General features: G+C 41.5%; 1 protein-coding gene and 1 long non-coding RNA gene across 3 annotated transcripts; both read left to right on the top strand.

Annotated features, from left to right (window-relative positions):
• Nucleotides 1-254: 254 nt before the first annotated feature.
• Nucleotides 255-14,018, top strand: inpp5ka (inositol polyphosphate-5-phosphatase Ka). Of its 2 annotated transcripts, XM_037774281.1 has the most exons (14): nucleotides 255-427; nucleotides 849-945; nucleotides 4,123-4,227; nucleotides 5,780-5,888; nucleotides 6,070-6,186; nucleotides 7,383-7,558; nucleotides 8,796-8,907; nucleotides 9,088-9,197; nucleotides 9,330-9,356; nucleotides 11,769-12,000; nucleotides 12,354-12,491; nucleotides 12,584-12,667; nucleotides 12,771-12,875; nucleotides 13,879-14,018. In XM_037774281.1, exons 2-14 carry the CDS (start codon nucleotides 857-859, stop codon nucleotides 13,972-13,974), a joined length of 1,500 nt encoding a protein of 499 aa, XP_037630209.1. In that variant the 5' UTR covers nucleotides 255-427; nucleotides 849-856; the 3' UTR covers nucleotides 13,975-14,018. The 2 variants fall into 2 exon arrangements, with proteins under 2 accessions (XP_037630209.1, XP_037630210.1); XM_037774282.1 differs by lacking the exon at nucleotides 9,330-9,356.
• On the top strand, nucleotides 13,023-13,643 carry LOC119490819. The gene is made up of 2 exons (XR_005207487.1): nucleotides 13,023-13,227; nucleotides 13,337-13,643. It is a non-coding gene; the product is annotated as an uncharacterized LOC119490819 (long non-coding RNA).
• Nucleotides 14,019-15,162: the final 1,144 nt, after the last annotated feature.

Genomic DNA, 15,162 nt, shown 5'->3' with positions numbered 1-15,162 from the left:
ACAGTATTTATATAGGACTAAAGCCTGCTTTATAATAAAAAAACATGAAAATCTCTCTTTTTTATAATAAGGGACCTTTAAGAGAAACTGATGAACTTTTTTTAAAACTATTATTTAATTAAAAAATGTTTTTATTTTGTTTCTGCACAATCTCCTGATCCACCCTCCAGCAGTCCAGATGGTGGCGTTAATGCACCTCTAAGATGGTTTGCCAACCGCCAATAAACACCAAAGAAGAAAAAGAACGTCACGCTCTTATTTTGAAGGCAAATAAGCAGTGTTCCGGTTAAGAGGCGGTAACAATAACAACAACAGCATCTACTGTACTGTTACTGTACTGACAGACTGCTGCTGCGGCTCTACTGGACGTCTCTACTCTACTAACCTTAGATAAACAACGAAGACAAGTACTACCAAAGCATAGCAGGTAATATACGATGCAACACCCTCACTCTTACAGGTTGGTAACTCCAGTGTTAATAAGAGTTAGATGGAGAAAACAACAAGGCTTGTTTAGCTAGCTGAGTGATGTAGCTATAGCAACGTCATGTACGTTCAGCAGCGTGCATTAGCTGTGTGTAGTCAGCTCCACGTACATTCATGTTAGCAGCTAACTAACGGTGAGTAATAACCCAGTCTGCTCCAGCCAGAGAGGAAATATATCAGCTGGCAGATACACATGCCTGTCAACAGTCAGCTCTCTCACAAAGTATAGAGGCTGAACACCTGTTGGTTAGACTAGTGTTGGTGCTTTACTGGTGCATTTATTATTACTTTGTTCTGGCTCCAGCTGTAGTTGTACTGCCATAGTGTGAGTTGTAGCTGTGATTTGCTTGACTGTCTTCCAGGTGTGGAGATGATGATGGAGGAGACTGAGCAGCAGCCAGATGCCCAGCAGGCAGACCTCAGTTTGAGGAAGGGAAACTACGAGGCAGACAGCTTCAGGTTGGACTCTGCCCTGCCACCAGTGTTGCATGAAAAGTCAATGCTTCTCTGCAAACAAACCAACACGTTAGCACATTATATATAATGCACAGACCTCCTAGTTTAACCTTATGCAGCTTCATTGAGGGTCACCGCCCACCACGGTGAAGTGTTCCTTGATGATGTAGTGGTATGCCAGGTTTTACCAGAGTTTTAAAAAGATGTTAAAGCTGCAGTGGGTGGAATTGGAGCAAATATGATTAAAAAAGTTATTTTTATTTAATGGTCACTATATCCGGTAACACTTTACAATAAGGGTACATTAATTAAAATTAGTTAATGCATTAATAAGCCTTCATTAACAGTTAATTAATAGTAACTAAAGTGTCTAATAAGCATTTACTAACGGTGTTAACTAAGATATTCATTTATACATTATTTAATGTTTTAAAAGACGTTATTAACGCATTAATAAGCCTTAATTAACAGTTAATTAACAGTAACTAAAGTGGGTCCATTAATTAACATGAGTTAATGTATTAATAGGCCTTAATTAACAGTTAATTAAAAGTAACTAAAGTGTCTAATAAGCATATAAGCAATAAGCATCCTGACAGTAGTGTATGAGACAGGTAATCTGAAATAAAAATCATGTGCCTCTGTGTCCTCCGGTGTCACAGACAGGAAGAAATAAACCAATCAGAGCTGATCTAGAGTCTTGCCGTCTCTGAGCAGCTGTCAATCACTTGCGAACTCCGACCAAACAATCAATCTAGGCAGCGCTGATCAAATACGAATCAATATTCTGTTACTGTAATGCCTATTTCTCTCCTCAAATGTTGTCAGAAACATATTGTAGTGTACTGCTTAGCTGTAAAATGAGAAAGTTTGTGACACGGCAGCCATGTTGAGGAAATATCAAGCACCGCCCACCAGCCGGAGCAAACGTTCTCATTTTACAGCTAAACAGTACACTACAAGATGTTTCTGAAAACATTTTACACGAGTTTGCGAGTGATTTAGAGCTGCCTCCGTTGAATGAACAGCCAATAGGAACGCTCTCTCTCTGAAATTACCTGTGATCGGCAAAAGTTTCCCGTCACGGGAAACAGCCATGAGGAGGTGCAGAAGTCTAGTTTTCTCTCAGAACACTTGAATTACAATTTGCTGAAAGGTTATTATGGAATTTTTTACCAATGATGCCAAAGACATTAAGCCTACTGCAGGTTTAAGTCTAGCAGTATCAGACATTTTGCCAATAAGCAGCAGATTTCTGAATGGACCTTGGCCTGACATATTGCCCACTAGACAATCATCAAATCCATCATGGATGCACTACGTACAGCTACTGCAACAACACCTGTTGAAATGAGAGTGTTGACATGTTATGTGAAAGAGTGTGTATGTGTTGCTGTTGTGTAAGTAAGTATTGCACAGTTGTGCTGTCAGATCCATAAAGTGGGCTTACCTGCTGTAATGGTATGTGGGAAGAAAACTGCTCTGTCAGGGAACAGTTGGATAGCTGGATGGTGGTTAAAGTCAGTCAGAAAGACAGGCTTTAACAACATTATTCTTCAGTTCTTTTCTCTTCACCTCTTTAGTCTTGCATTTTGTATGTGACATTTAAGTTTACAGTTGCAAAATATTCCAGTCTATTCATTTAATTAAAGGTGTGACATCATTAGTTGTCAGTGCCTGCCGCCAGTACCAGAACTTCAAGGCTTTCCTGAAAGCATAATTGTCTGTCTCATGTAGGGTTGAATGGGCTCCCAAGATTTAACACAGTGCCATGTTGGCCAGTCTACAAATCAGACTGCATTCTGACAGGTGGATTAGGGTTGCCCAACAGTACACACCTAATGCGGATTTGAAGAAAAAAACAATGCTTTGCTGTGCTTCCCTATTGTTTAATAGGCCTAATGTTGAAACACTTTACAATGAGATTATGCAGAGTTTTTAGCACACAAAGAAGACTTGTAACCAATTCCCCAATCACTCTGTCCAACTCCAGAGCACCCAAATCCTTGCACCAGGACTTTCCTCATTTCACTCAGTGGTTTGATTCTACAGAAACAACCAAAACTTCGGACTGTTGCTCATTCGATTCTCTTTGTGCAATACAAACATACTTAAAACTGTAAAAATTTGGATTTTTTTTGTGGTATACTGCCAACAATTTTTGGTCCTTTAGGAAATACTTTGCGCTTTCGTATTTTGCCACTTCAACAATACTCAGGCTTTCAAGGAGACAGCTGACCGTGCCGCATTTAATAGTTCCAGCCAGAATGGATGATATCGGTAGGCTGTATGGCACCATGGGGCGCGTCCGTTCTGACAGCCTTGGCAGCGATGCCACGCAGTCAACCGTCGGCAAACTGGTTCTGCGCCATCGGCTCAACCAGCTGATGACATGCATGGATGACTTAGATTCCCAAAACAAGCTGCATGAGAAAATTGTCAAGACTCTAGATAACGCCTTCCTCGTCTGTGGCAAGAGAGCCAACAAGCTGAAAAAGGACCGTTTCAGGTGGAGAACAAATGTCACCTCTTCGATGTCTTTTCTGTGTGCTGAAGCTGGAAAGAGTTTGCGATTTTTCATACAGGAATAATATTCCTCTGCTTATATTCAGCTCTATATTATTTTCTCTTATGCTTTTCTCTTTAACATGCTTCATGGATTGTTTTTCTCCTCTGTGGGCTCAGTGAACTGCTCTATCACGCTGGCCAACAAAAGACCCTCTTCATTCTTGCTAATTGAAACCCTCCTGTTGAACTTTGTTCTTTTGAATTTCTGTCAGACATTTTACTGTCGTAGCTGAGCACAGAAAATTCAACCTTATGAATGTTCCGAGTTTGGTTGAAAGGATGACTGGTCTCATTATGTGTTCACTGTAGCAGCCTGACCTGCTTATGGTAGTTGAACAGTGCTTTTTACTGTGATGGCTTTTACACTCAGATGATGTGCTTATCTGTGGTTTTTGCCACACTGAATGAAGCTCTTAGATTGTCTGCTGGATTTGTATTTGGATGTTTTTTCAATTCAGTCGTAAGGTAATCTTGTATTTTGAAGGTATATTGTCATACCCAATAGCTTGTTTAGTTCTAACCATCTATGTCCGTCTATTATTGATGGAATATGTATATTTTTGGATGAAAGTGCTGCACAAATGACTATTCTTCCGTCTCCCGTGTCCGCAGGCTGCACATGGTGACGTGGAACGTGGCCACGGCTGATCCTCCAGATGACCTGACCTTGCTTCTCCAGCTGAACTCCCCAAAGAGCCCAGACCTCTACGTCATCGGGTAGGTGGTGCAGGGAATGTGAATTGATTGTTGGAGTCAGTATTTTGTATATAGTATATATAGAATGCTACAGGAATGAGTCCTAAAACCCGGAGAAGAGTTAGTATTTTAGCACCTCCGGTTCCCTCGTCTGGAAGTCAATGGGTTTTTTGAATGGGTTTTTAGTTAGATGCATGAGATAAGGTCTTTGGTTAACACACGCTTAAGAGATTTTAACGTTTTGTTTTACGACATAAAATACAGCAATAAATATCCCACTTGTGAATTTTGAAGCCTGTATGCGTCTTAAAAAAGGTGGTTGCTAACAAGTGCCTAAATGAGACAACCAAACGTCATCACGCCGACTCCTCTGCCTTTACAGCCTCGTTGTGTATACTCGCGCTCATGCGACCGTGTTAGCTTTTTACTTCTGCCGATTTCATTTACGTTTCAAAAATCATAAAAGTGGTGATCATTTGTAAAGATTATCTAACTGAACAAAACGTCTAAGTGTCATAAACGTTTGTTTGCCACGGAGCTTATTTTCTGCAATAATCCGAAACCCAATGGAAAAATCCCATTGGCTTTTTGTCGAGGGAACCCAGGACGATGCTAACTTCCTGGTTGGCCTACAAAAATACTGTATATCATCCCTGTGGCACTCTATTGTTGTGTATATAAGGCCCTGTTCAGAACTGGTATTAACATGCGTCCTCAGTGATCGGATCACAAGTGGATAGCTCTAAGTACAGGTGCGAACGCACTCAAGACGCATTGAGATCGGATCTTTCAGACCACATTCTTTTAGCAGTGTGTACGCAAATGTGTCCTGGGCCACATTAAGGACCGCCTACTCAACTGACGTGCTGCTTGGATCCGCGGTTCTCTGCGCTCCTCATGTGAATAGACAGACAGATGCAAGCGCTTGTTTGCCTCGCGGCATGAAAACGGCCTCTGTGCTCTACTGTATCCTGTCGGTACAACTGTATTTTATTAAAATGTATCTCAACTATAGGCTACATATCTACAGACTATCAGACTATAGGCATACAAAGTGCATTATTACCATACTGTCGGAGATGTGTCCATGTTTTTGTTCCTGTGCTCTGCACAGAGCTGACGCCCACCCGCCCGCTCGCTCGCTCTCATTCCCTGCTCTCTGAAGCTCTGTACCTCTGGCAAAGGCGGCGGTGCCGGCGTCACAGAGGTCCACGGGGACCGCCCGTAGACAATAACCTTATATTTTGATGTTAATAAATGTACCCAAATTCAGGAATATGTAGGATATCACTACTGACATTCCTCTAATATTATGTCACAAGGTCTGCTGTATTAGCCATGTGTTAACTATGTGTTTATTTGCATATAGAGCGGGGTAGTGATATCGGATCACAGGTGGTCACTCGAGACGCATGTGGAGACGCATTCTAATGCCAGGTGTGAACAGACGTACTTAGAGCTGTCTACTTGTGATCGGATCACCCAAGACGCATGTTAATGCCAGGTCTGAACAGGGCCTAGCTGGATATGGGGCAGAGTGACTGTCAAGTAAGACCCTGTGTGTGTGTGCCAGTTTGCAGGAGGTGTACTCGGGGCCATTGAGGTTTGTGTCAGACACTGTGTTTGATGACCCGTGGAGTCATTTGTTTATGACCACCTTGGCACCACGGAAATACGTTAAGGTACAAATCTTCTCAAAACACCCTCATACACACGCACACACAGTAGAAGTGACATCCATTTTCACAGGTAAACATTAACAAATTGATGATTCAAGTTTATTTCTTGTACTAAGTGTAAATCCTTGATAGTTATTAATTAGAGTATTATGCTGTACATGCTATATTTGTATGTGTGTTTCAGGTGTCATCCATCAGAATGCAGGGCCTGCTGCTGCTCTTCTTTTCCAAACTGGAGCACGTCCCCTTCATCAGAGACATCCAGGCCACATACACACGCACAGGCATTTTCGGTTACTGGGTGAGAAACACACACAAACGCACACACACAGTACTCCACTGATTTAGCATTGTACTTCTAAAACACTGTCAGACTCATGATGAACAGTAAAAAAAAAAAAGGGATCAAAATTGATGCAGGAGCATTCTTCCTGTACCCAAAATACAATCAACCGCTGTCACTGACAGTTTGGTGAGAGAATCAGGTGTGTTATGCTAGTAGTGGCTAATCTATCCTCCAGCCCCTAGCCTCATCCAGAGTTGAAGAGCAGGCTACAGAGTAGGGATGTTAATAACTAACCGTTAACTGACATTAAGCATTTTAACTGATTAACGTTATCGGTTAAAAACGATTAAAAGAAATGTTAACAATTAATTAAAAAACTGAGAAAAACATGTCACTTTAAGGGGAAAAGCTGGTCCACCTTAAGAGCCCACCTTAAGACAGTCTGAGCCGGAGTTACAGATACAGGAAGTTGGCTCTGGGTCTTGAGCTCGCTTGAGCGGAGGAGATGTAGCCTCGTAGCATTTATTCACCGACAAATAAAGTGTACACACACTGACTGCTACACCTACGTTCACAGCTAGAACGCCAAACACACACGGTCTGTCGGAAACTCGCTGAAGTTTCGCTGCTCTGACAGACCGTGTGTGTGTGACAATGGTGAGCACGAAGCTACCAGCAGAGCTACAGCTGTTTGTCGGACAAACTCCCGGACGCTGAACTGGGGACTCCCTTGTCTGTTGTGCTCATACACTGCAGCTGGCGCACCGCTGCATGCTAGGCACAAATCTTGTCGGTTAATAATCGGTTAAGGAGGGTAGGTTATCGGTTAAGTACATTTTTCAAAATTCGCATCCCTATAGGTCTAGTAAGCTCACTTCCTTCTAACTCCACACAGCTTCCTCTGGAGCCACAAAGGGCAGCAGTACTCCCCAACACATGAAAACACTAATATGTAGAATTGGCACAGTTCTCTTTTCACTTGTGTCACATTTGTGAACTGAACCACAGAAGCAGAAGTACATGTTTGTACTTGCTGTTTTTTTTCCCTCCAAAATGTCAAAAATAGCTCATGAGTTCTTGCACTCGAGTTGATAATGTTGTCTTTTGTCTTAGTTGTAAAAGCATTGGTTCGTTGGTGAACAGCGCAACAGAGTAGTTCAACAGAAGTTGTTGTTTCTTTGTCTTCTCATGTCTTTCTGTTTGTCTCTCAGGGTAACAAAGGCGGCGTGTCCGTTCGCCTGTCCTTCTATGGCCACATGCTCTGTTTCCTCAACTGTCACTTGGCTGCACATATGAAATACGCCACAGAGAGAGTGGATGAGTTTGAGTACATCATGGACAGGCAGACCTTCGACTGTAAAAAGGCTCCGAGAATTGTTGACCACCGGTGAGTAGATACACAGAATACAAACTCCAGTTTACCCAAACAGATGTTTTCAAAAACATTAGAGGGATATTAATATTAAAGGGATAGTTCGGGTTTTTTGAAGTGAGATTGTATAAGGTTCTTATCCATAGTCAGTGTATTACCTACAGTAGATGACGGTCGGCGATGGTTTCATGTTATTCTACTGATTGACAGTTGGTAGAGGTAATGCATCAAGAAACGTAGCGATGCAAAATGCAGGGACTTCTAGCTAGCAAACATGTATGTAAACAATGCAGATAGTTTGGATTTTTTGAAGAGCACTCCCCTAGCTTGGTGAAGCAGACAGGAGTTACCGCACAGAAGCAAAGCGATGTACTGCTGTGATCGACGGCAGCAGCAAAACATCTTTTAGACACCTAAAAGAAAGGGTCACCTAAAAAAAAATCAATATCAATTTAAGTGTACGCTATATTTAGAATATTTTCACAGCTTTACCTTGCTATGAGACCTCCCTTTCCGACGGGGAACTCAAGCCATTATATCCATCTATGCTCTCACAAAAGTCACCAGACTCCATTGATAAAACCTGTAATTTTACCTTGCAGAACAAGGGTGTTGCTGGTCTACTGCTGCCTTGATTGGTTAGTTTTTTTGTGTCATTGTGTGACTTTGGTGAATCCGAACTAACAAAAGTCCTACAATAACACAAACAAACTAACCAATGGAGGCAGCAGTAGACCAGCAACTCCCGTGTTCTGTGAGCTAAAATTAAAAAAAATGTTCAATGGAGTCTGGTTACTTTGGTGAGAGCATAGAAAACAGCTTCAGTTCCTAGTCAGAAACATAGACTGTATACCTGTCTCATGGCAAGATGAACTGGCGAAAATACTCTAAATTTAGCGTACTCTTAAACTGACATTGATTCTCTTAGGTGTCTAGAATACGTTTTGCTGCCGGCCTCTGTCCACAGCAGTACATCGCTTTGCTCCCGTGTCGGTACTCCTGTCTGCTTCTCCAAACTGGAGAAGAACTACTCTCACTATGGATAAGGTCCTCGTACAACCCCACTTCAAAACGCCTGAACTATTTCATTTAAAGGAGCTCTTTAAGTTTCATTCATCTCACAGCATGTGGACCAGATCGGTTTGTTGTCCGTGTATAAAATCTGTACAGTCTCACATCCACTTTCTTTAATTTTTCAAAATTTCTCATTTCTCTATCAATTAACCGCTCCCCCCGCCCCCTCTTGATCCAGGCTGGTGTTCTGGTTTGGAGATCTCAACTTCCGAATTCATGACCACGGCATGCACTTTGTCCGCACCTGTATCAACGATCAAACCTACAACCTGCTGTGGAGCAATGACCAGGTTTGACACTTCCAGAATCATTAATCTGTTTACAGCATAATCAGCTCCTGTTTCTTATGAGGGTTCACATGCACAACACTTGAATGATCTGTGCATGAGTAACCAGAATATTATTAGTCATGATTCATTACAGTCATTTGGGAGTTTGGGAGGTCATGATATTTGTGTTGTCGTTCTCAGTTGACCATGATGAAGAAGAAAGAACAGATGCTCCAGGAGTTTGAGGAAGGGCCTCTGGACTTTCAACCCACGTACAAGTTTGACTTAAACTCCGATACATACGACAGCAGGTAACTGTTTCCAAGTAACATCATCCTAATGAATCATAATCATAATTTTAAAATCTCTTTTTATTTCCAGTATTTACCTCTTAAAATGTTAATTTGGATATATTTCATCTACGCCTTTTTTCAACTTCACAGACTCTACAGGACATGGTTTGGCTTTAAGTAAGAGTTCTTAATATATCATGTCACCCCTTAATTCACCTAACTGTAGTCCAGTATGTGCACACATGCTACTTTTAACAAGATGCTAAAAGTAGTGTCTTTTTTTTTTCTATGCAGTAACGTACGTCTTAACCACTTTTCAAAGGTTTGATAAAGATTATCGTCATCTGTAACATCCTGCAAATGAAACAAACAAGCAGTTGGAGCGAACAGTCTTTTCAAGACAAATGTCAGATTGTTGTCTGTGCAAAGAAAAGACTGAAATGCTTGTTTATTTTACAAAATGTTGTCTGAGCTCACAGACCTGTTGTTTTGGGAGCAAATACTAATGCTGTTAAAACTACCCTGTGGAGTTTTTGACCACTAGTGGCACTATGGAATGATGTTCTTATGAACGGATTCCTGTTTTTTTTCTTTCTGTATTATTGTTGAGCGCATGAGGACACAGGCGAGATGCACAGTCCTTACGACGGTTTCATGTTATTCTACTGATCGACAGTTGGTAGATGCAAAATGTAGGGACTTCTAGCTAGCAAACATCTATGTAAAAAATGTAGATAGTTTGGATTTTTTGAAGGGCACGCCCCCAGTTTGGAGAAGCAGATAGGAGTTACTGCACAGGAGCAAAGCAATGTACTGCTGTGGGTGGCGGCAGCAGCAAAACGTATTTTAGCAACCTAAAAGAAAGGCTCACCTAAAAAAAACAATATCAATTTAAGGGTGCGCTATATTAAGAATATTTTCACCGCTTTAGACAGCCCAATCCAAACTATCCCTTAAAACATTAAGGATGCATACATGTGTTTTAATGAGAAACACTAAATGTAAGTACAACTGTTTGTTTAAAAAAACTCCACAGGGTACTTTTAAATAGCTAAATATCAGTAAGTCCATATTAACCCGCATTTAACCTACAGTGTGTAATACCATCTTACTGCTTTCAGAGCTTGTTTATACTGTATAAAAGCTGTACACCTCTCTGGGTCCCAGAACAGCTGCTACACATAACGGCTAACATGCATGGCCAGAAATAGATGTTTTGGTATTACGGGATCTATGACCATGGATAATTCAATATGTGTTGTTGTTGGATTATAATTGGATCACCCAGACATGGTACCACCAATGATGGAGGTTGCTGGCAGACAACGGCTACTGTGTGGTCTGTAAAAATCTGCAATGAAGTGTTGTTCTTTTAAAAAAAAAAAAAAAAAGAAATGTCACATTTACTATAACAAAGATTAAATTGTATTATATACCCATATCCTTTAATATATCATTGTGAATTGTAGCTGCCTAGCTTACCTTGCCTTCCATTCTAGTAAATATATTTTAAGTCATGTCATTTTCGACATCTCCTCATATCAAAATCAGTTTAACTCTTGAAAACTCTTATGTCTGAAGAAATCTTTGAGATGTGGCGAGAATCTTTTTTTTTTTTATCTAGACATAATATCAAATATTAGCATGAAATATATCTATTTTATTCCATGGCACAAAATAACAGCTTGTATGATGGAATGTAATACTTTCATATTTACAGTACATGAACAAATTAAACCTTTACCTGTTGTACTGTGTGTACTATATACAGGTCCACTAAGCTTGCAACATGTTTGGCACTTTGTCTGATATGCTGTTATACGGTGAAATTACATTATTGCAAAAAAAAACCTAGCAGTTTACTGTACAATTAGTTGATCGTGTTAATTTGTATGTATGACAGAGTGGTCAGACTGTAGCCTGGTTCCAGACCTCTCTGATCAGGTCTGATGTTGTGGATCGTTGAAGACTGGTTTCCCGGGTTTAAAAAACAACCGACCAGTTGGTGCTTTGAGGCAAGATTAAAAATGCAGGCCACAAAAATAGGGACAAGGGTGAATGGGATTGATTCTGCTCTACAGGTTGTTGTAAGTCAACTACGTACAGCTCAACAATTGGAATATTTCTTTCATAGTTGTGAACATTTTTAAGTTAACTGCTCTCCCAAACAGAAATCTGCTTACATGAACACAATGTCAAATTTAATAATGAAGTGAAACAAAATATCAATTAAGTCTGATTATCAGGCTGGTCAGAGAGCAGCTACTACTGTAATATGTACGTGGCAGCCTGATGATTGCAGAAAGGCTTGTGAGAGACGTAAGATGGAGTTGGAAAAACAGCAAAATGTGTTCATGTGAGCCCATGGTCAAGGCCACTTTGAAATAGATAACGTTCCTTGTTTTGTGTCAATATTGTATACCTTCACATTTGTCTGTTTATTTCCTTCCACTTTTTCACCCCACCACCCAGTCATGCACCTCACAGCACCCTTGATTCTTGCTATAAAGAGCTGACTTTGTCTCCCAACTAAAGCCTTTCCACTTTTCTACTCTCTGTCCGCTCATCGTCCGTAAACACAATGTCCAGCGGAAAGAAGCGTAAGCCCGCGTGGACCGACAGGATTCTGTGGCGTCTCCGACCCAACGCCCCGCCCCCTGACGAGCGAGACGACAACAGGGTTGGACTGGATGCGAAGAATGTCGGGCATGTGGAAGAGGATGAGGAGTACCCGCTGAAGATCAGGCAGGACTTGTACACCAGCAACATGGAGTACGTCATCAGTGACCACAAGCCTGTCGTCAGCGTCTTCACACTGGAGGTGAGAAACTGGAACACTGACTGTGCTCGCCAGAGTGACACAGATACACTCAGCCATCCTACTTGACTTCACTCTCACACACCCATTATCCTCTCCTTTCTGACAGTGAAGCAGTTGGTTGGATTACATATTTATTTTATAGTCAAATTCTTGTTTTGTTATGGGAACAAATCCCATCAAGACTCAAACCAACAATTAATTGACTTTCTAACAAGTACCGTGTATCCCGATCCATTGGCAGGCTTTTGAAAGTCGGCAACACGTTACTATTGCGTTAACTTTGACAGCAAATACATTTACAGATCAAACTGTATAACATTTACCTTCGAAAGTTTATTTCTCCGTCTGTCCAGCTGAGGAAGATGTACGAGACTCCTCTGGTGCTTCTGCAGGCAGAGGGCGACTGGAGCGCAGACATCGACGCCATGGTTCTCTACAGCCCTCTGCAGCCGTTCCCCTCCAGTACATGGGACTGGATCGGACTCTTTAAGGTTGGCTGAACAACAACCATTTACCACTGGCTATTTAAATGTGATATTTCAGTATGTATATCTTGAATGTGTGTGATGTGTATGAAATTCAGGTTGGATTCGCCAGCGTGTCGGACTACATCACCTACACGTGGGTCAAAGACGACGAAGTGGCCTTCAATGAAGAATTCATACAGGTACTAACTCCAATGTGTACCGATGACTATTCTGACATCAGAAAAAAACACTGATGATATAATAAAATTACATGAATAATCAACAGTGTCTCTGTTTTTGTAGGTATATGTTAGTAAAGAGGAAATCCCTGTGCGGGGAGGAGAGTGTGTGCTGTGCTACTACAGTCATACTCTGCAGTGCATCATTGGAATCAGTGAACCATTCAAGGTGAGTATTAAAGCCCATCTCCAGCCAGTGTCACTTCCTGTTTTTTGGTTAACGTTCCTTCTCAAACGGAGAATGGGGGTGCGGTTAATAGTCAGACGTAATTCATTACCATGGCAACCAGATTGCATCGTTTTTCAACCCAGTTTAGATGGAACCATCTTAGATGAATTTACTGTTTATCAGACCACAAATGAGACAAGAATTAGCACAACACACCGACTCTCTCTCACTCGCTCTCTTCTTCACCGTCTCCTCCTGGCGAGGCGGCCGTCTGACTGCTGCGGCACCGAGGAGCCTCACCGCTGCACGCCGGGCCACAGCACACCGGAGGACGGATAGACGTGTTGCCGAGGTCCGCCATTTGAAATGCAGTTTTGGAGCATCGACACCACACCTGGCTGCACTGTGATTCGTCTATTTCTCTAACGGGACTTCTCTCTTGTTTTCTCTTGGGCTGAAAGTTGTGCACGCCCCGTCGTACGGACCTCTTAGAGGTCCCCAAACCTCCAAAATGGCATTGGCTGCTTTCCGTTAATTTATCTCCAGGAGGAGACGGTAAAGAAGAGAGCGAGTGAGAGACGGTCAGTGTGTTGTGTTAATTCTGTCGCTGCTCAGATGCAAATGAGCATGAATGCGCCTGCGCAAGCTTGAAGGATGACGTGTGACTTGCCGCTGCTATTCTAGTCATACGTCATATTCCTTTTTTAGCAACAACCTTTTTTTATTTTTTTATTTTGAGCACAAAATTAAGTTATTCGTCAAAAAAAATTGGCAAACAGTGTGGCTTATCAGCTTAGTCAGGAAATGACTCAATTAAATATAAAATATTATAGAAATGCCAGAATAGGCTTTAAGCACTCTACTGTATACCAAGATGAATCCACTAATAGACATTTATTTTCCCCCTTCATCCTATTTGACAACTTGAAAATGATTTAATTTGTCAGAAAACTTCCTGGGCATGTTAGTAAGCACCAGTCTGACCTGCTGGTCTCTCTCGTAGGTACATGAGTCCAAGGTAGCCAGCGAGGAAGGCTTGATGCCCGAGAGGATCAACGGACTTGACAAAACCATAGCGGGTGAAGACTTATTGAACTGACCTCTCAGTGTGGTATGATATATAAAAATGTGTCTGAACCTCAACAAGGCTTTTAATCACTGTGTTTCCTAACTTGCCACCAAAGGAGCAGATTAGGAAGGGCTGTTTCACATCTCCACTGACCTCTCTAATACTGCCGCTGTGGCTAGTAGTTATTTACACCTCTTGTACACTTTTTCATGGCTGGTCATTTTTTTTTCTACATATGTGGACTTTAAGGTCTGATTGAAATCACGGAAAGCAGAAACTATGAGCAATCCTTCATCAGCTGACATAAAACCTGAGAATGAGTTTCCCTAGAATGGAAACTCAAATTTCCTTCCACTGAACAAAGAAGTGGCAGCTCCGTGTCCTGGACTAAAGCAGGATAAAATGACAAACTAAAGCCTCGGTTATACTACCAAACAGAGGCTTACACGGACAGATGAACGCACGTGTAGTAGTTCTGTACATACTGTCCGCTTGTAGGACTCGGACTCTCAGTGCGATCACAACAAATTTACGTCACGCATACCATCTCGGACACGGAAAGTATAACTTGAGCTTTACTATACTGTGTATTAGATGGCATTATAAGATATGATGAAGGGCTTTGATTGAATGTTACGTGTTTGGTTAGTGAGGAACGGGAGGTAACAGGTTGATGAAACAGAAGGGGGAAGTATGTTGTAGGTTCTGTACAGGCCTGCTGCTTTGTGTCAGTTGATGAAAGGAAGCTGTGTTTAACGGATCAAAATATTTGCGTAAACTCCGTGTTTTAATGCTGAACTTCACGCTCTCGCAGCTGCTTCGGTGTGGCTGAAAAGAAAAGCTGGAACACATTTAAAATTTGGCTCGTTTCTGAAGGGTGAAAACACCCCGGCCAAACTTCACCTGACTGCTACAGTTACGAAGAGAAAAAGGGAATTACAAGATTAACAAAGCTCATAGACCATTTGTTGTCATTTTGCAGCAAAATGAGCGAATCAATGTCCACTGCACACTTTACAAATATTAAAAGATATATGTCCTTGAAGCCAGTCTGTAGATATAAACGACTTAATGGCAAAGCCCATATGATGCTGGAGTCTGATTTAAAGCTTTAAAATAAAGTGCATGTTCAAAGGAGGAAAGGTTTAAAGGTGAAGCTCCACCTAAAATGAAAATTTGGAAGCTATACATCGAACCCAGGTCACCTGAAACTCCTGA

The sequence above is a fragment of the Sebastes umbrosus genome, chromosome 7 (genome assembly GCF_015220745.1).
Source record: "Sebastes umbrosus isolate fSebUmb1 chromosome 7, fSebUmb1.pri, whole genome shotgun sequence".
Classification (NCBI taxonomy): domain Eukaryota; kingdom Metazoa; phylum Chordata; class Actinopteri; order Perciformes; family Sebastidae; genus Sebastes; species Sebastes umbrosus.
The sequence above is the reverse complement of the archived record's forward strand: the minus strand, read 5'-3'. Positions and strand labels throughout refer to the sequence as shown.